Source organism: Phaeoacremonium minimum (genome assembly GCF_000392275.1).
Source record: "Phaeoacremonium minimum UCRPA7 unplaced genomic scaffold PA7_03_scaffold_560, whole genome shotgun sequence".
NCBI lineage: Eukaryota > Fungi > Ascomycota > Sordariomycetes > Togniniales > Togniniaceae > Phaeoacremonium > Phaeoacremonium minimum.
The window spans coordinates 182,188-200,255 of record NW_006921462.1 but is presented as its reverse complement, the minus strand read 5'-3'; the positions used below and the strand labels follow the sequence as shown (position 1 = coordinate 200,255).

The following is an 18,068-nucleotide window of genomic DNA, read 5'->3' as shown; positions in this document are numbered from 1 at the left end:
CTGGTGCTTGATTCTCTCTCAGCATGCGTGGCCTTTCGAAGGCTGCCCTCTTGCTGGCGCCGGCGCTGGCAAGAGCTGTATCATTGGAATCAGCCGATGGTAAATGATACATGTGTCTATAATCGTTCGAAAATTCACTGACTTTGGATTTCCTGCAGATGCTATCCCGTCGGCTTTCATCAATCTTCGCCTTCCCGAGTCAGGCCATGAGCCATTTTCTCAGGATTTGGTATATCCAGAATCATAACTCCGCAAAAAAATGGGTTGCTAATCGTTACAGGCCTTCCGTTTCGATGTTCTCGAATCCAAGGATGCTTGTGGATATGCGAATGTGACCATCAACGGCCAGACCTTGCCCAAGGGAGGTTCTGGTTCTCTTACAGCTGACCAGGACCGTGTTTTCATTGCTAGCTGGAACTTCACCTGCGTGAGATGGAATGATGAACCCCAGGAGCAGCTCATGAGTTTCGATGTCAACTATGTTAACGGCAACCCGGTTAAGGACGTTGGCTTTACCATTCGATTCCAGCAGGTTGCTCCTGTCTGGATTTCCGATATTGAAGGCTCGGCTTCGATGACGCGCGTTCACAAAATTGGTGATTTCAAGAGCGATTTCGCCAAGGACGAGATGGACCGTGATTTGGATGATGAACTCGCCGAGCTAGATTTTCTACGGATGCAGTTGGCCGAGTTGGAGCAGCGTATCTTCATGAAGGAGAGGCATCTTCACCATGTGTTTGGTTGGTCCGACAGGAAGGGTGGCATCGGCCAGTGCGACAATCTGAAGTGTATGATGAAGGCCATCTACCACAAGATGAGCGGTGCCGCAATGGCCTTCTACAGCGATCTCGACTTCTTCAACGGCGAGGGACCGAGACACCACCACCGCCGCCCGCACCCACACTGGGAGCACCCTCACGGAGAGGCAGGAATGTCTGGACATCATGGCAATCACACTCATGGCAACCATACTTTCCCCAGACCGCCGTGGCATCCTCCTCACCACAAGAAGCCAGGCTTCCCTCATCCTCCTCCCTTCTGCAAGTGCCCACCTCCTCCTCCACCTCCTCCACCGCCGCATCATCATCCGGAGGAGCCTCCTCATCGTGGCCCTCCTGGTCCGCCGCCACCTCCCCCTCCCCCTCCTCCTGAGGGACCGGATCACGATTTCCCGCACGAGTTCCCACCAGAGTTCCCGCCCGAATTTGAACATCCTGATTATCACCGAGGCCCCTGGCATCATGAGCAGCCGCATGAGGGCGACTGGCCGCACCACCATGGCCCCCCACCCCACTTCGAGGAAGATCGTCCCGAGCGACCATTTGATTTCGAGAAGCCTGATGGGCCACCTGATGGACCGCCTGAGGGCCCTCCTGAAGAGCCACCTCATGGTCCTCCTCATGGTCCTCCCCACGGTCCTCCCCATGGAGAGCCTCCGAAGGATGGTCCACCATTCCCACCCCCTCCTCCGCCACCACCACCGCATCACCATGAAGGGCCTCCTCATGGCGGTCATCGGCGACCACCCGTACGTTTTACCCTGAATTCTAGAATAGACGCCCTTACTGACCCGTTACAGCCTCCTCCTCCTCCCCCTCACTTTCGACGCTTCCCTCATCCCCTGAAGGCTATTGTCAGCGTCGTCCTCCTGACAATCCTGGTCACCATGCTGCACCGCCGCTTTTGCCTTCGCGGCACCCGAGAAGAGCGCCGTTCCCGCCGTCAGTCTCGTCGCGAGGCCTTCCAACGCCGACGTGCCTCCCGCAAGGCCCGCTGCAAGTCGTTCTTCTCGCGGCTGTGCTTCGGGCGGTTCTGCGCCGACGACGGTGAGGACGAGGAGAAGACCGCCATGATGCGCGAGAGGTCCGACAGCGAGGACAGCACGACCATGGAGCAGGAGATCGCATCCTTCCGCAACGCCGCCGATATGGTGGGCGACATGGTCGCCGCCGAGGAGGGCCGCTCTCACCAGCGCGTTTGCCAGCACCATCACTGCCACCATGCTCAGCAAGCACACCACCCCGGCCATGAGATCAGGCAGATCCCCGCGGAGCTGCCGAGCCCGACCTCCGCCTTCCCGGAGTATCACGGCGTGCAGGACGAGATGCTGCCGGCGTACGAGGACAGCAATGAGAACACCTCGGCGATGGCGCCGAGCGTGGTGACCGATGGGTTCAGATACACTCCCGGCTCGAGCATCTACACGCCGAGCAGCGATGGAGACTCGTCGGTTGGAGCGGATGATGTGTTGCGGGACACAAAGCACTAGAAAATGTGTCCTTGAAGCATGGCGAATGATTACACTCGTTGTGTCCCTTGTCATTCTTTCTTCATTGTATATTAGCCTTCTGTGATTCACTAATCCACATTTCCTATGTTTTTTTGGTATACCTTTTTGCATTGAGCGCGATGTCCGTCGCATAATGAGGAAGAAGGCCATTGTCCGTCATCTAGGTCAGGGGTTTCGAGAACGGTCCAACGGCATATGGGACAGTATGATAGATCAATATGAACGACGGCTATTTTAGATTTTGTTCGCTTTATTTGATTAAACTGTGACTATCTCGATTGAGATCGGCTATCAACCGAATATAAACTCCTCATAATTCTTTCGTATCCTCTCGATGCCTTCTCTTAGTCCCCAGCCCTTGATCTCACAGACTTTCCTATACATCTCTGCAAGCATGCTGTCCATGGACTTGCCAGCTGTGTGGAGGTCGCTCTCTATCAGAATGCGGTTGTCGGGACACTCACGGATGACCTGCGGAGTCTTGTCCTCGCCGCTGGGCGTAGAGAAGTTTATGCATACGGAAAAGGAGAAGAAAATTTTAGCTGGGATCTTCTTGTCCTCGGTGTACTGCTTCATCACCTGCAGCGGCCCGCTGAAGGAATGCAAGCATATACGTGGGGGATACGGCCTGGACTTTGGTGTCTTCGTCGTCTTCTTCCCGCCGCTCTGTCCTTCGCCTTCGGATGACGAGAAGTCCTCGTTGACCCCTTTCGCCAGCATTTTTTGCTCGCGTTTGCTCACCACCCGCTTCTCGTGCCCTTTCCAAAGACTCTTTAGGGCTTCGAATAAAACGCCATGCGCTTGGACACCATGAACACTGCATGCTCGTCCGAGCTCCCCAGCCACAGCCAGCTGGGCTTTCAAAATGCGGACTTGGTGATCCATATTCACCCGGTATGGCGACAGTTGTCTGCCCTCCCGGCCACCTGGAGTCAGTGTATCATCGCGTGCCGAGTGCTCGGCATCCGACCAGGCATTAGGCAGCCGGAAAGCCTTATCTAGACCGACTTCGCCGATGAGAGCCAGCGGATATGCATGCAGGTAATCCCGGGTTTGCGCAAGAAATGCGGATAGGGGCTTGGGGTCTGGAAGACCGGCGATGAAGCCATCCTCCTCAGAAGGCGGCGGAGCTAGCACAGCTTTGTAGTGGCCTGTTTTCTGGGTCTCCGGCGATGCGTCATTAGGATTGTACGTAGAGTCTTTAGACTCCAGTGTGTCGTCGTACAGTTGATAGGAGAACCAGGGGTGCCATCCGAAGGCCGGGATGACGCTCTCGGCTGTATTTGATGCAAGAATGGCCTCCTGGCTGCGAACGCCCTTTTTCTCGGCGACAGACGCCACAAGTTCCTGATCCTGAGACCGTGTGGCCATAATAGTCAGGACACGAGCGCCCATCCCAGGAATGCCATCGATCGAGGACATTGTGTCCGTCGGGTGGCAGTGTGCGTCAAAGACGCCGGCATCCCAGGGGAAATCGTCATTTTGCGGAGAATCTGCACGGTCATCCGTAGGGTGTGGTGGGTTCGAGGATGTTGGTGGACACATGGCTGTGACCGAGTGACTGACACAGCGTGTCTACCTCAAAATGCTATGATGTGGAGCGAGTGTTCATAACTGAGAATGATATCGTATTAGTCCCGAAGAAGTACTCTCGAGGTACAATGGGGCCGGTCAGCATGTGTAAGTTGTTCCAGACTCGCAGAGGCCGACCCGGAGTGTGAGTGATGCTGAAGAGCTGTGCAAGCCACAAACGCAGGGCATCAAAGCATCGAGGGTGAGGTAAAGATAGGGAGTGTACGTGTGAATGATGTCAAAGAGCTAATGCAAGTCAGTGTGCGAGGCAGATAATTAGTCAATCTGGGTCGCCCTGTCAGCAGACGCTAATGCGGCCCCGGATTTCAGAAGGCCTCGGCCGCTACGACACCATCCGATGCCCCATCTCCAAGGTAAGACAAGGGTTCCCTCGCTTTGGATGGATTAGATGATCAATACCGGGGCCTCATGAGCTTTTCCTTTAGTCACTGATGCTAAAGGAAACCTTGGGTGATCTAGCAGAGCCTCTTGTCGCCCTTATAGCGATTAGGATGAGGAAGAATGGAGTCAGTCCGGTGGGTTGCGGGAGACTCTACCTAGGTAACTACAACACCACTAATTTATTCAACATATGTTATTTGGAAAAGTTGCTGATTGCCTCGATAAGGTTACTTCCGCTGTGGTAGAGAATAGAGGATAACATTACGGATCGACATCCGTTGGCGGTTAGGTGGCAAACCATTGCATGCAGATGGCTTAGGTGCCCTGACTGACAGAGCCTGCCTCTCGGGACGCATGTGTTTTCTGTCGTTGACTGTACTTTCGACACATCTTCAAATAGCCCGGCAATGAACAAAGCCTATACTACCTAGGTAGGTACCATAAAACCACCTAGGTAGTTTACAATGCCACGGACTTCTTGATCAATTGCTTCAAGCTCGCACTCGGGCACACGAGCTCGGCTGGTTCCAACATGCCCTTTGTTAATGGCCGGAATGCTATTGTATGCTGTAAGCCTGCTCCTAGAATCTAGATACCCCGCTGGGTTTTGATTTCACATGTCATTTCTATACTGTATGGTCTGTGAAACACCACCAAGAAAAAACGCCATCTGCGAGCTAATGTAGGCCAGTCTCCTCATCCAACCGGCGGCATTGCATTGCATTGTGGTACTGGACTGGAGCTTGCCGCAGCTAACTAACACTCTAACACACCTCCAGCTCCTTCACAATCACACACCCTCTCTCCCTCTCACTCCCTCTCCTCTAAGAGGAGGCGTCTCTTATCTAGCGTTCCCTCCATCCCCCTCACGGGCCTCACGGGGAAGAGCTCTAGCTTTCTTCTTTCAGGAGCTGCTCTCCTTCCCTCATCATCTACGGCATCTCGGCTCACACAAGAACGACCACATCGGGTGCCGATATGCTCTTCCCCGCCATGTGAAGTGAAACATTCTGGGGAAAGGACGCAAGCCATCACAGTGCCGTAGACCTTTATAGTCACCTTCGTCTGTCACACTCTTACCGGCACACCCATACGCAATGGCGCTTCTCAATCCCGTCTACGGCCTCATTGTGCCCTTCCTCTTCGTGGTGACGCTGCCGTTGGCCATCTTCGCCGGCATCACTACTACTATCGCCTTCGCTCTGCTCATGTTCCGCGTCGTTATTGTCTATCTCGATCTCGCCTTGCACCTGATCCCACAGTATTTTGCCGGCGGCCAGCGGGGTCTACATGCCCTCCCCCGCGGCTATCACGGCGGTCACGCACTGACGTCGCCCACGAGCGCCGTGAGCATCAGCAGCGGCCAGAGCAGCCCGACGCACTCGTTCTCCCGGCAGAACGGGGGACGGTACCGGCGGCGTCGGCTGAGCGGCGCGGGCAGCAGCGGCTCGCTGGGGAGCCTGACGCCCAAGAGCGACAATGGCAACGGGAGCAACAACAACAACAACAGCGGCAGCCTGCAGGGCTCCATGCTGATCCCGTCTGTGGGGATGAGCCGGGACTTTGAGGGCGTGGGCGGCTGGCGGCTGGACGACCAGGACGATGGGGTCTGGATGCAGATCAACTCGCGGCTGGAGCTGCCCATGGAGCGGAGCAGCGGCCGGGGCCACCACTGGGCATCTCCCTCTGGGGTGCCCAGCACGCCGGCGGCGGAGGGCAGCTGGGTGGTGATGCAGCCCGCCGCCCGACCGAGGTCCAAGGACGGCTCGCCGGAGAGCGGCAACGGCAATGGGCCCCGAGGTAGAGAGGCACCAGCCAAGGAGCGAAGCTTTGTTTCGCCCAACAGCTCACGAGTGAGGACGCCGACTGCCGCGCCGCACGCTCTAACGGCCATGGATCGCGAACAGTCATACTTTGCCTCGCCCACTAAACAGGGGAGGAAAGTTGCGTGATAAAGGACAGATTCCCGGCGGCGGAACATTCTTGTATGATTCTTGTCTTAAAAGCAGTGCGGAATTTAGGTTATCGAGGCTGGAGACAACCTGGATAGGACTACGGTACTAGGAGTCTCTGGATGGATGGCCAAGGCACGGTATGCACAAGGTACAGGGTTTAAAAGGGGCCAACTGTACGAGGCTTTATGAATGTTACGACGTCAATTGAATAATGTTTGTCACAATCCTCCCATCCTTAATCTGACAAGTGCCCTCGTTGCACGAAGTAGTATCCTATACAACAATATCCTGAAACGCCGACCCTATGCAAATGCCATAACTTCATCAATGCGGTCGCTGCAAACAGCTACTCAGAGCGTCTGCCAAAAGTAGTTGGCGTAGAAGAATCGCGAGAACTTCTTGTCCATGTTGACCACATGCACGTCGCCCTTGCGGTCGTTGCGCACGATCGCCTTCGTGAAGTCGCCATCCTTTTCGTCGCGCTCAATGTCGATCCCCAGGCTGCGGTACACCTTCAGGCGCAGCAGCACCTCGTCGTCGACGGGATCGCGCGCCGCGTCGGCCGGCGAGCCGTCCACGCCCTGCAGCTCGAGGTCCTGCAGCCGCGCGGCGAGGTCCGCGGCCTGGCTGGACAGGCGCTCCGTCTCCATCTCTAGGTCGGAGGCGGCCTTGGCGGTGCGGAACTTCTGCGTGTCGAGGCGCGCGATCTCCGAGGCGTGCGCGACGGATGAGTGTGTGGAGGTCAGATCGTTGTGCTGCGACTGCATCGTGTTGAGTTGGCGGGAGAGCTCTGTTGATTGTCAGTCAGCGCGAGGGTTATATTTTGTCAATGACAAGGCGCAAGACATACTCTTGAGCGCATTCTCCGCCTCCTGAAGACGCAGCTCACGCGCCTGCTGAAGAGTTGAGAGAGATTCATTGACTCGTGCAACAGCAACCTTGTCGGGCGCGATGTTGAAGTTGTTGATTGTGTGGTGGATGAACTGCCGCATCGTCAGTAACTGGTCGTAGCGTTGCAGATGTAAGCAGCGCGGTGCCTTACCGTGGCTGGTTCTTCTCCGAGGATCATTTTGATGGGTTTATATGGGTGATAAAATCCTTCTCTACGGTGTTCTTCGAGTATGATATGTGTTCTCCGTATTGCAGTCCTATGTTCGGCGGTTTTCTCCTCTACTCTTACAGATGCGAAATGATAAAGTGACCGCGCGTGGTTGAGCAAAGTACAGTGTGTAAGTCTGGTGCCATTGGTTGCCGATCGGACAACAATCTCGTCGTCGGGACGACTATCTTATCGCGGGGGGTGCCAGGATGCGAGCCTCTCGAGCCCGACCGAGGTGGTGGCGTCACCGCTACGCCACTTAAGAGACAACGGGGGCTACCTGGGTACCTAGGTGTCTGGCACATGCTGGAAGATGTGAGGCCTGAGCTCCCCAGCTTCAGCCACACAAAACCCGCTGTGGCCTTGTGACGACTGCAACACGACCTTTGCATCTCTATATCATCCTCTCATTCTGACTTCCCACAGCGAGCGCGCATACCAGCTGTTACTTCATAACTCTAATCTGCGAGCAGAAGACTCTCCATACTCCAGCGGCAAAAGCAAGCGCACTTACATCCAATAAAGATGACCAACTTGCCATGTCAGTCCACCTCGGTTATGCATCACTTCGTCCACGCAGCATCACTAACACTCCATGCAGATGCCATCGATGCGGAAACGCCGCTCAACCCTGCAGAGCTGCAGGTTCTGCGGTCTCAGTATGAAAAGGAGGGCGACATGGTCGGTGTCCAGACCAAATTCAATTATGCCTGGGTAAGTCTTTTCACACGTTCTCCACTCAAACATTGAGCCGGACTAACACTCGCGTTTGCAGGGTCTTGTCAAGTCGAATACACGAAACGATCAACACCTCGGTGTAATGCTTCTCTCAGAGATTTTCAGGACATCGCCGGAACGGCGACGAGAGTGCCTATACTACCTAGCGCTGGGCAACTACAAGCTGGGCAACTACGGCGAGGCGAGGAGGTACAATGATCTACTGCTCGACAAGGAGCCAGCAAATCTGCAGGCCTCCAACCTGAGAGCATTGATTGACGATAAGGTGGCAAAGGAGGGCCTCATGGGTGTGGCCATCATCAGCGGAGTAGCAGTTGCGGCAGGAGTTGTCGGCGGTATCCTGCTGAGGAACCTGGGCAAGGCCAGGAGGTAATAAGAGTCTCGACTGAAGAGTGAAGAGATACGCAGGAGTTGAAATTCTTCAACCGGGTTCAGGATTGGGCAAGGAGAAATCTCCACCATTAGGCTCTGTATTCGTAGTACATAAGGTAGGGCACATGTTACTGCCCTCGATAGTGGGATATATCAGACTTGGGCGTTATCATTCTGCTACGCCTTTAATAGCAGTATGGACACACTTTTATCGTCCTTTGATGTCACATAATCCTCTTGTACAAATAAAAGACCATTCAAGACGCCACCTTGGTAGGGCAGCCTAGAAATGACGGTTTTCGATTCTGGTGTAGCGATATGAATCTCAGAGGGAGACGTGGGGATGGATGGCTGCCGGCTGATGCCGGACACTCGGAAAATGAACGTGTGGCTGTGCGTCATGTAGAAGAGAGCTAACGTTATGTCACTGCCCCGCCATATAGCGGCCAAATAATCGACGGCCTTCGTCACGGTTCCATTTGCCGCAGGTCACCCAAAAAGCTGAGCAATCTGTTCGACCTCCTGCCACACAGTGAGTGAACGGGCATACAACGCGGCATGGCATATGCGCCAACGAGCAGCAAACAAAGACATTTCCTTTAGGCTACTTGGGATCCATCGTTTGCTGATAGACTCATCTCTGCACGTGCAAGCTCTGCCTTCTCTTCTTCACAGTCACGATAACCAGCCAGCAGTATTCTACCTTACCTGCTCACCTCACGCCTCACCTATACCTACCATCTACATCACATCGTTGCATACCAGTCCTCAGCCTCCCCACCCGCTCTCTCTCTCTTTCTCTTCACTTACCTAGACGGACTGCATCTACTCAGTAGATGCAACTTCCACTCTTGCACGGCGATATACGCATAGGTGACCCGTCAGTATCTCTCGCTCGCGGCTCGAAGTTCCAGCCTCAAGACTTGCCCACCACCGACCTCCATGCAGCAGTAGAATACACTCTGCAAGAACCAGCGGAGTACCTGAGGCTGAGGCTACACCAACTGGATGCTTGCTCTTCCAGTCCTTTGCAGCTTGCCTGATATTTCTCTCGGCCGGTTCATGGCAAGGCAGCCTCCTACCCTGCTATCGTCCTCCTGATTCGCTCTGCACTCACTTGCCACGACCTTATACGTGTCGCTGGTCGCCACCTCGCTGCTCAACAGTCATTCAAAATAGTATGTGGATGCATATTTGTTTTGTTTCCTTTGCCTGAACGTTTACAAAACCACCAATCACTTCTCAGCCGCAGGTCCGGGCCTGGATTCTCGGGCCTAGGCCACAGTGTGTTCCGTGACAAGTTGCACCTGACTTCGTCATCACCAAACCCGTTTGTTGGCCATACTCTAACAACAAATGACTATTAGGATCTGCTGTGACGGCACAGCCTTTCTTCAACCATTCCACATAACTTATCAAACATAGCATTTCTCTTTGAATGCAGCTGCCGGAACAAAGCCTTTATTCGCGATATCCTTGACCTTTATTGCCTTGTTCTTTCTCCAGCCCACTGTTCAGCAACCGAGACGCAAGCTATAAAAATTCACCAGAGAGTCTAAGACAACGGCGTCGAGCCTGACTTCACCTCAAACCTCGAAATCCCTCCTCAAGCGCGGTACTCTCAAGCAATCAAACATAACTTTACACACTGGCTTTCCGGGCACTTCGAGCAGCAGGCCTTGCAGTCGGCCTAGGACTAGCCGCACTAACGGCTTACCAACAAAGCCAAGAGGGCAGACGGGAGGCAATGGCGGCGTCTTCTGCCGCCCAGCACCTCGACGCCTTCGCCGGCCGAGACGTCGTCTATTGCCACTCGTGCCAGAATGAGTGGTTCCAGGACGAGCATGGACTACAGTGCCCACGCTGCTCAAGCGAAGCGACAGAGATAGTGAGTGACTTGCGCAGTTTCCCAGGTGCTCTCTCTAGGCTAACATTCAGTCAGGTGGAACCTGACAGCGACCCACGAGACATTCATGACGATGAGCCTTCACCGCCGCCTCTTCCTCCTTTCGGGGGGTTTCACGAGTTTCACCATGGGCACGACGAAGATTCCGATCCCGAGGAGGCTGATATAGAAGAACAGGTTCGGCAAGGACCTGGGGGATTCTACATGCGGCGCACAATATACCGTTCTCCATCTCAGCCGCCGGAAGGCAATGCCTCAAGATCAGGCGAGCGGCCCCCCGCGGACCCCCAAGATGGAGACGCGATTCTGCGACGTTTCACAGACATGTTGATGCACGACTTCAGAGTTGGCACGGCTGGCAGATCAGGACCGGACACTCTGTATCCTGAAGAGGAAGGTGAATTCATGTTTGGTGGGCGGGCTCCTCACGTACACCGGACGACATTCAGAGGCCCCGGGTTCTCGGGAGGTACGACGACATTCACTATTGCGACGGGCCCGATCACACGAGGGCCGGGGAGCCCATCGAATGCCCCCCCGGGTATGGACTTCGACACGTACGATCGCCCCCGTGATGGACAGAGGCGTCTGCCAGCTGTCACCTTGATTACTCTGGGCACCAGCACTAACAACCGTCCCAGGGTCTTTGGAAACATAATGGGTGGTGGAAATGTCCCTCCACCGGATCCCAACCGTGCTGGTGGTGCGGCGCCTCCCCTACCCGGATTCGCGGCAAGCCTGCACGAGATTCTCGCCTCACTCATGAACCCTGCAAATGCCGTCCACGGAGATGCAGTCTATTCTCAAGAGGCACTAGATCGTATCATCACGTCATTGATGGAAGCGAACCCCCAGTCAAACGCAGCCCCGCCAGCAACCCAAGGTGCCATCGAGCGTCTCGAGAAGAAAAAGCTGGACGCGCAGATGATGGGCTCGGATGACAAGGCAGAATGCACCATTTGCATAGACGAGATACACCTTGGCGACGAGGTCACCGTCCTGCCTTGCAAACACTGGTTCCACGGCGACTGCGTCGTGCTGTGGCTCAAGGAGCACAATACGTGCCCGATATGTCGTCACCCGGTCGAGGGCGGCAGCGGCAACAGTAATGCTAATCCTAACATCCCAAATCAGCCACCCCAGCCGTCCGCTGCACCATCAGGTCCCTGGGTGCCGCCTCCCTCGTCGCCCCCTTTGGAATTTACCAGCTTCCGCCGCCGCGAGCGGCCAACACGCGGTCCCGCAGAGAACCAGGAGCGACTCGACGCCATCCGCAATGCCGCCGGTGGCCCACCGGCGAGCTGGCGCAGCACACCGCCCCGGCCACGTCACGGCTCGCTGTCCCCGCCTAGTCCGCGGGGTGACGGCAGGTCGGCCACGTCGTCAAGGACGAGACTGCGCAGCCCGTCGGCGTCCAGCCGAGACCGAGACAGGGAGCGCGAGCGGTACCCGCACCGCTACGAGTCCTCGTCGTCGCAGCGTAATAGCAGCGGAGAGGACGGCAGCGGCGGCACGGGCGGGCACGGCGGTGGAGGAGGCCACGGGCCGTTCAGCTGGTTCAGAGACGCGTTCTCGCGGAACTCGGGGAGCGGGAGTGGCAGCGGATCGAGTAACAACGGCCGCAGGCGCTCATGAAATACGAGAGCCTCCCAGGAGGTCTCAGGGGCTGATTGCGTAGGACGATTTCACGAGATAGCTTATAGGGATGACCATCACAGGCGGCTCTCTCACCTTTTCTTTCCCGGCGAGAAAATTCCGTAACGTCGTCGTTGCAGCCGGCCGTGGCGTTGGTTGGGGACTGGAATTACCAATTGTAACATAGATAATGGCAAGCACCCGTGGGTACAGTTTGAGCCCGCTTGACAAGGGGGCACGATGCCAATGATAGATCATGGACGGCCCCGAATCGTATACACCTTTAAAAATTCACTTTCGTGCTATGCAAGGTTCGTGCAATGTGCGGGTATATTTGTACCTAAATTACATCTACAGGTTGGGTCATTAGTTGCTTGTTGTGACTGATACTGACTACCCTCTCCTCCTTTGTAACGCCCTGCAAGCCGATACCTATATGTTGAATCCTTCTCTCAAACGACCATGCTTGGTTGGGTGATGCGATGCCAAAGGATATAAATCACAAGAACTCATTAAGCACTTGGACTCGCGTCCTTGCCACCTCTGAGCCGTTCTCGCCATCCCCCATGGCGTGCAAGATTGCAATCATGCGTGCTGTTATTTCTGTTAGTCCAGCTGCGACAGATGGAAGTCCACTTCCGGATGTGGATAGCACTCACTTATATCAGACTTGGCCCTCACGAACAGCGGATCCTTGGCCATCACGTCTGCGGTATTGGGATCCCTCATGGCCTCGCGCAAGACGCTGCCGATACACAGCGCTTCGAGGAACGCGCGATGGTTGAACACCCACCACACCCGTGCCTCCAGCTCAAACAGGTTGTAGAGCATGAAGAACGAGTTGATGGCGTCGTGTGCGGCTTCCAACGTCCCCCTTACGTTGACGGGCACATCTGGGCCCTCTGAGGCGTGGACGAGCATCAGGTTGTGGAAGTAGTTGCTCGTCAGGAAGAGAGTCTGGCGCACGACGCGTTTATTATTCTGCGCCATCGTGGCGATGGTGTCAGGATCCCAGCTGCGGAAGGTATCGGGGAATGACCGGTACACGGCGCGGAAGTCAGCGATAAGCTTAGACTTGTGGCGAGCCGTTGCGCAAATGGGGAGATCAAGACAGCGGGGACTGCATATTGTCTCCTGCACCAGATTCGCCAGCGTCCAGGAACCGCGGATATAGGCGGTGTCCATCGGGTTGCTGTGTGCGATGGAGGACGAGTCGTCCATGAGGTCGTCCACATTGACATCTGTGTGCGTTGCGTTAGGTGGAAGAGCCAACAGAACAGTCAAGAAGGTGTCTTGGTGTAAGACAGCCTGCCAGACTTTCCGCCGTTGTTGCTTCTCAAATATGGTAGCATCAGGTGTGACTTTGGGAATGTTAGAAAAGATGATCTCCATAAATGGACAGTCAGGTCAACTAACCAATATTAGGATCTCGATGCAGACCCATGGCGTAGGCTTGCCTCATGAGAATACCAGCGAAAGCCCACCCATCAGATGCATGGTTGTCGTTGATCAGGAAATAGACAATCAGCACCATGGCCTGGATTGACCTTAGACTGGCAGTGCTCAAATAGGAGCTCATACGCAGAGCTTGATTGCTGGCAGATGCATAGAATTCTGCGGTCTGTTTCCTCTCTCTTGCCGTAGTGCTTGTGACGAATTGCGTACCTAGGGCAAGCATGACGAAAATGAGAGCGACAAATGAAGCGTCCACACGATCCTTCTCCGGTTGCGGCAAAGACCAGAAATGCTCGTAGTCGGCGTAGAAAGTCTGCCTGTGAAGCATAGGGTATACGGGATCGACACACTCAAAGTAACGGCCAAGAAGAATATCTGCCTGCAATTTGTCGGGCAGTACTGATATCACTTCCGGCAATCCACCCTCGCAGGTCCAATAGTTGGCAAAGGGGTGTTCTGAACCAATGCCAAAGACATTAGACGACTTAGGGTTGGAATATGGGATGTTAGACAAAAGTCCCGTTGACAAGGCCACGGCGCCTCTTGAGCTGCTCCGGCCATGTACAATACCACGGTCTGCCAGATTCGAAGTCGGGGATTTGATGCTTCCTGACCTCTTCTTAGGAGGCTTGGTCATCCGCCGTCCATTAGCAGCAGAGCGTGTTGTTTCCCTGAGCACAGATGAGTTTCACGCGCAAAGAGGAAGAGGGGCTTAAAAACGCACTCGAGTAGATTTGCAACATGTGCATATTTGCACTCTGTCTGGCGTTTGATACCTAGGAATTGGTTAGCAACCAACACTTCAAATGATTAGAGGTCAATAGGACTAACAAGCAAGACAATGAGGTCGTCCTCGGTCACACTAAACGGTCTTGTCAGCATGCTGTACGTATGGTTGCGAAGATCGGAAAACACTGCGTAAGAACACCAAGCACAGCATGTCTCAACACAGTGCCACACCAAATGAAGGGAACAAGCTGCTGAAGCGATAAATGCAGGCAAGCCAAAACATGCAAAAGTGAAGAGTCAAATTTGAACAGTGACGAATCCATGTATCTGAAGAGTCAACCATTGTCTGCACCCCGAATTCCCCAAGTTGTAGGGGCCATCCGGGCAACTCCATACTACCAGATCCAGATACTAGTACCAGCAACCAAGACAAGCACATTGCGGGGGAAAGGAACGGGTCGGTCAGAAAGCCACGTGGAGTAGGTGAGTTGCATACCTTTGTCTTCCTCTCGACACACTCGAAACAGCTTAGGGTAGGCTTGTTGCGCTTCTGCTTCTTCCTCGAGGGCTGATCGGTAGTGGGGCTGGCAGTTGTGCTATTCCCGTTGCTGCTGGCGAAGCCGTTGACGGTGACGCTGGTGCTGGTGGGACTGGACTGGTCGTCCTCGTAGCTGGTAGCGCGCCGGGCAGGCAGATGGTGATGGCTTGGCGCAGGAGAGGCATAGATGGGGCCGGAATTGGGCGTGAGGATGGTGGTGGCTGGCCCAAAGGCTGCGATCTGGTGGTGATGGTGCTCCATCGAGGGCGGCAGATGGGCGGGAGCGCACGCCGGCGCAGTCACTACTGTGACTTAATTGAGCAGCAGCAGGGCCCAGGGCCTCACAAGTGCCGGCAGCGTCTGCGAGCGAGCGGCTCCAGAAGCAAATAGCGAGGCGAGCTGAGGCGCCTCGCCTTCGGGAATAAGCACGCACGCACGCACGACGGTAGGCTACGGTGATGTTTGGAGAAGCGGCGGTCCGGCAGAGGAAGGGTAAGCTCTGTCGCGGCGCCGGCTTTAAGGGCGCTGGACCTGGGAATAAGACGAAGATCGCAGCGGCGCGGGGAATTGGCTTGCGCTGGCTCGGCTGGGCAGGGCGCTGGTGGAACAGAGGGGAATAAAAGGATGGGGAAGCGGTGGAAATAAGAGATGGAGGATCGTGGAGAGAGAATTGGCGAAGATTGGATTGGATTGTGAAGAGGAAGAATGGAGAGCGAAGATAGGTATTAATCATACGACGAGAAACCCGCCCGCGCTACTACGTCTTGCTGAAGAAGAATTAAGGTCAGTAATTGCCCCCCTTTCGAAGCGGGGAAAAGAAAAGAGGCCCTACTACGGAGCTCCTCGAAAGAACGAACAAAAAGACGAACGAACGACGACACCGGCGGAAACTCGAGGCAAGGCAAGGCAAGGCAGTCGAACAAGGCAATGAGTGAGTGAGCGCGTGCGTGCGTGCAGTGCAGTGCGTGAGGGAACGGCCGGGCTGCTCGTTGAAGAAAAACCGGGGGAGGGAGACGACGACAAACCATCGGGTGCACTCGAAAATCCCCCCATTCAAATCTAAGGGACTAGACTAGAGAGTACTGGGTCCGATACCAAAAGAACCCAAGGGGTACCCGTCGTGCCTGGGTCCACGAGTGGAAGAATCGAGGCGTTTTTCTACTCGGCGCAATCCAAAGTTCCAAACGTCTGGCAAGCCATGGAACGCATGGCTGGACAGGGAAGACATGACTTGTTTGGGCTCCGCTCTTCGGGCTCGCCATCAAGATACTAAGTAAGATGAGGCCATGACAGCTTCCTCTTACCCCAAAAGTGGCCGCCGAGGGGCCTGGTTCTCTCTTGGTACTTGTGCTACTCCCGGCAACTCCCATCGACATCGATTCATCGTACACCGACTGAATGACTCGCGCGCGGGGGCGTTCGTGCAGCATGCCCACGAACCACGAACCCCAATCCCATCCACGCCTCTCTGGGGGACAGCCGCTGCACAGGGGATGCATGTCCGCTGCAGCCTCTCCGGAGTTCCATCTCGGCCATCTACCGGACCAATATCAGATCGAGAATCCACCCTTCACCTCACCTTCCCCCTTCAAACTTGACAGGACTGACGAACACACGGGCAGACAGCTTGACAGATTGACAGATTGACATGACATGACATGCATGCAGACGAGACAGATGGATGGATACGACTTCCCCGATCCATAAGGGTTTTGCCAAGCCACCACAAGCAATCAGGATCAATGAGCTTAAATCGCTCGCGTTTCCCGCTAGAGCATGTACCGAGTCTAAGATACATTCTACACTAGTCAGTTGCTCAGCCCATTCAATTGGGACTACGGAACCCGTGTCTTGGGAGACGAAGAAGCGTATGAGTAAGATGCTCGCTCCATGTCATGTATGCTTTGTCTCTCTTTTCCAGCTGACGGGCCAGGCCCTCGCCCTGAATCGTTGCATAGTATCCGCCTTGCAGTCTCGCCCTGTTGGCGTCATTGGGGTCAGGGCACGGGGAGGCACGTAGGATCACACCTACATCGCGACACCTTCACTACATGTGTCCATTGACCCAGGAATATTGCAGTTCCTACCTTACCGACATAATCAACTGTGCATGCAGGCACTCCTGCATCGTTCCGGCCGTCTGGCGGTCTGGTAATTGAGGCTCACGTCAGCTGCATCGCAACTACTCACCTTTTTTACCTGTGAAGTCTCCTCCGAATACCCAATCCAGGCTCTCTAATTTGCACATGATCTCATTCCGTGAGTTGTTTTTCGGAAGCGGGTACCGAAACTGCCTTTATCACCTCTTGACCCCATGCAACAGCACAGTTACATTGGTAAAGATATCTCCGCGCGGCGCGCACGCCCTTCGTGTGTCGTCCAACACCTTTTCACGAATACCGAATGCCGATGATGCGGTTGCTGATAAGACGCAGCCGATGGGCTTCGGGTACCGCCCTGCATATGGGAGGCTGCCAGCCACGTTTTCTGGGGGAGGTTGGGGTAGCACCACCCTCCGCGTTGCTTTTGTCTCGCCCCGGGGTCTGCCGGGATTTGACATCGGCTCCGGCCATGCCGTGACAATCAATGTGCGGCCGTCTTTTCCGACACTTCAGAATCGTGTATGACGTAGTCCCATCGTGCTCATCTGTTGTTGTGGTCACCCTGACGGGTAGCGTCGGTGTAATTGCAACTTGGCGTTGTAACTGTCTCGGAGAGGAGCCAATGTCTTGTAGGTGTGAGGTCGTCTGTGTGTTGCTCTGTGGCGAACGTAGATTCGAGAGTGAGATGACTAATATATGCCTTTTGATATGGCTTCGGTGTGAGGTCAGTTGGGACGGTATAAATGAAAGTCATGTTGGATGGTCCAGTGGAGGTTATGAAGATATCTTGCACATCGAATGACAGCTAAGAGAAATCTCAGCCGAAGAGTGAAGTGCGGATTGCAAGACGTTGACCTGTCCAGCTGCAGATTGTAGTAGTAACGAAATCTCATATCCGCTGTATTCTTGTAATGGATTGCCTGAAATTATTAGACGAAAGCATCGCGTGACGTCTTGATGAAGCATCGTAGGCATTGTTTGGTGTCTTGTGTCATAAAGCTTCTAAGGAGCACAGTGAAATATTTATGAATTGAACCACGCCGTAAGTTTTCGCTTCATAGGATGAGGATTGTTTTGGATGTTGTCAAGGCCCTCTTCGAATTGTAGTAGTTCATGATCAGTGAATTCGATACACCTCGACCTTTATCTCCGTGTTGCTATCCCATGGAGCCTATGCTTGGATGATTGTGAACAGCAGTCTCCTTGGCACCGTCTTGTAACCAGACCGAACTTGTTAATTTATTGAGCCTGCTTCTCTAAATATTGTGAGATGAT

General features: G+C 54.6%; 6 protein-coding genes across 6 annotated transcripts; 3 read left to right on the top strand and 3 right to left on the bottom strand.

Annotated features, from left to right (window-relative positions):
* Window positions 1-96: 96 nt before the first annotated feature.
* On the top strand, window positions 97-2,269 carry UCRPA7_7927 (hypothetical protein; the record flags this gene model as incomplete). The annotated part of the gene is made up of 4 exons (XM_007920447.1): window positions 97-99; window positions 281-788; window positions 982-1,532; window positions 1,580-2,269. The coding sequence occupies 4 exons, from the start codon at window positions 97-99 to the stop codon at window positions 2,267-2,269; spliced, it is 1,752 nt and encodes a 583-aa protein (XP_007918638.1).
* Window positions 2,270-2,581: 312 nt separating this feature from the next.
* Window positions 2,582-3,712, bottom strand: UCRPA7_7926 (putative cut9 interacting protein; the record flags this gene model as incomplete). The annotated part of the gene is made up of 1 exon (XM_007920446.1): window positions 2,582-3,712. One exon carries the CDS (start codon window positions 3,710-3,712, stop codon window positions 2,582-2,584), a length of 1,131 nt encoding a protein of 376 aa, XP_007918637.1.
* Window positions 3,713-5,361: 1,649 nt separating this feature from the next.
* UCRPA7_7925 (hypothetical protein) lies at window positions 5,362-6,216 on the top strand (the record flags this gene model as incomplete). The annotated part of the gene is made up of 1 exon (XM_007920445.1): window positions 5,362-6,216. The coding sequence occupies one exon, from the start codon at window positions 5,362-5,364 to the stop codon at window positions 6,214-6,216; it is 855 nt and encodes a 284-aa protein (XP_007918636.1).
* A 353-nt stretch (window positions 6,217-6,569) lies between these two features.
* UCRPA7_7924 (putative kinetochore protein spc24 protein) lies at window positions 6,570-7,288 on the bottom strand (the record flags this gene model as incomplete). Its single annotated transcript, XM_007920444.1, has 3 exons — window positions 6,570-7,009; window positions 7,070-7,202; window positions 7,262-7,288. 3 exons carry the CDS (start codon window positions 7,286-7,288, stop codon window positions 6,570-6,572), a joined length of 600 nt encoding a protein of 199 aa, XP_007918635.1.
* A 555-nt stretch (window positions 7,289-7,843) lies between these two features.
* On the top strand, window positions 7,844-8,429 carry UCRPA7_7923 (putative mitochondria fission 1 protein; the record flags this gene model as incomplete). The annotated part of the gene is made up of 3 exons (XM_007920443.1): window positions 7,844-7,859; window positions 7,920-8,032; window positions 8,094-8,429. The coding sequence occupies 3 exons, from the start codon at window positions 7,844-7,846 to the stop codon at window positions 8,427-8,429; spliced, it is 465 nt and encodes a 154-aa protein (XP_007918634.1).
* Window positions 8,430-12,468: 4,039 nt separating this feature from the next.
* Window positions 12,469-13,752, bottom strand: UCRPA7_7922 (putative zn 2cys6 transcription factor protein; the record flags this gene model as incomplete). Its single annotated transcript, XM_007920442.1, has 3 exons — window positions 12,469-12,563; window positions 12,629-13,330; window positions 13,386-13,752. 3 exons carry the CDS (start codon window positions 13,750-13,752, stop codon window positions 12,469-12,471), a joined length of 1,164 nt encoding a protein of 387 aa, XP_007918633.1.
* Between the last annotated feature and the right edge of the window lie 4,316 nt (window positions 13,753-18,068).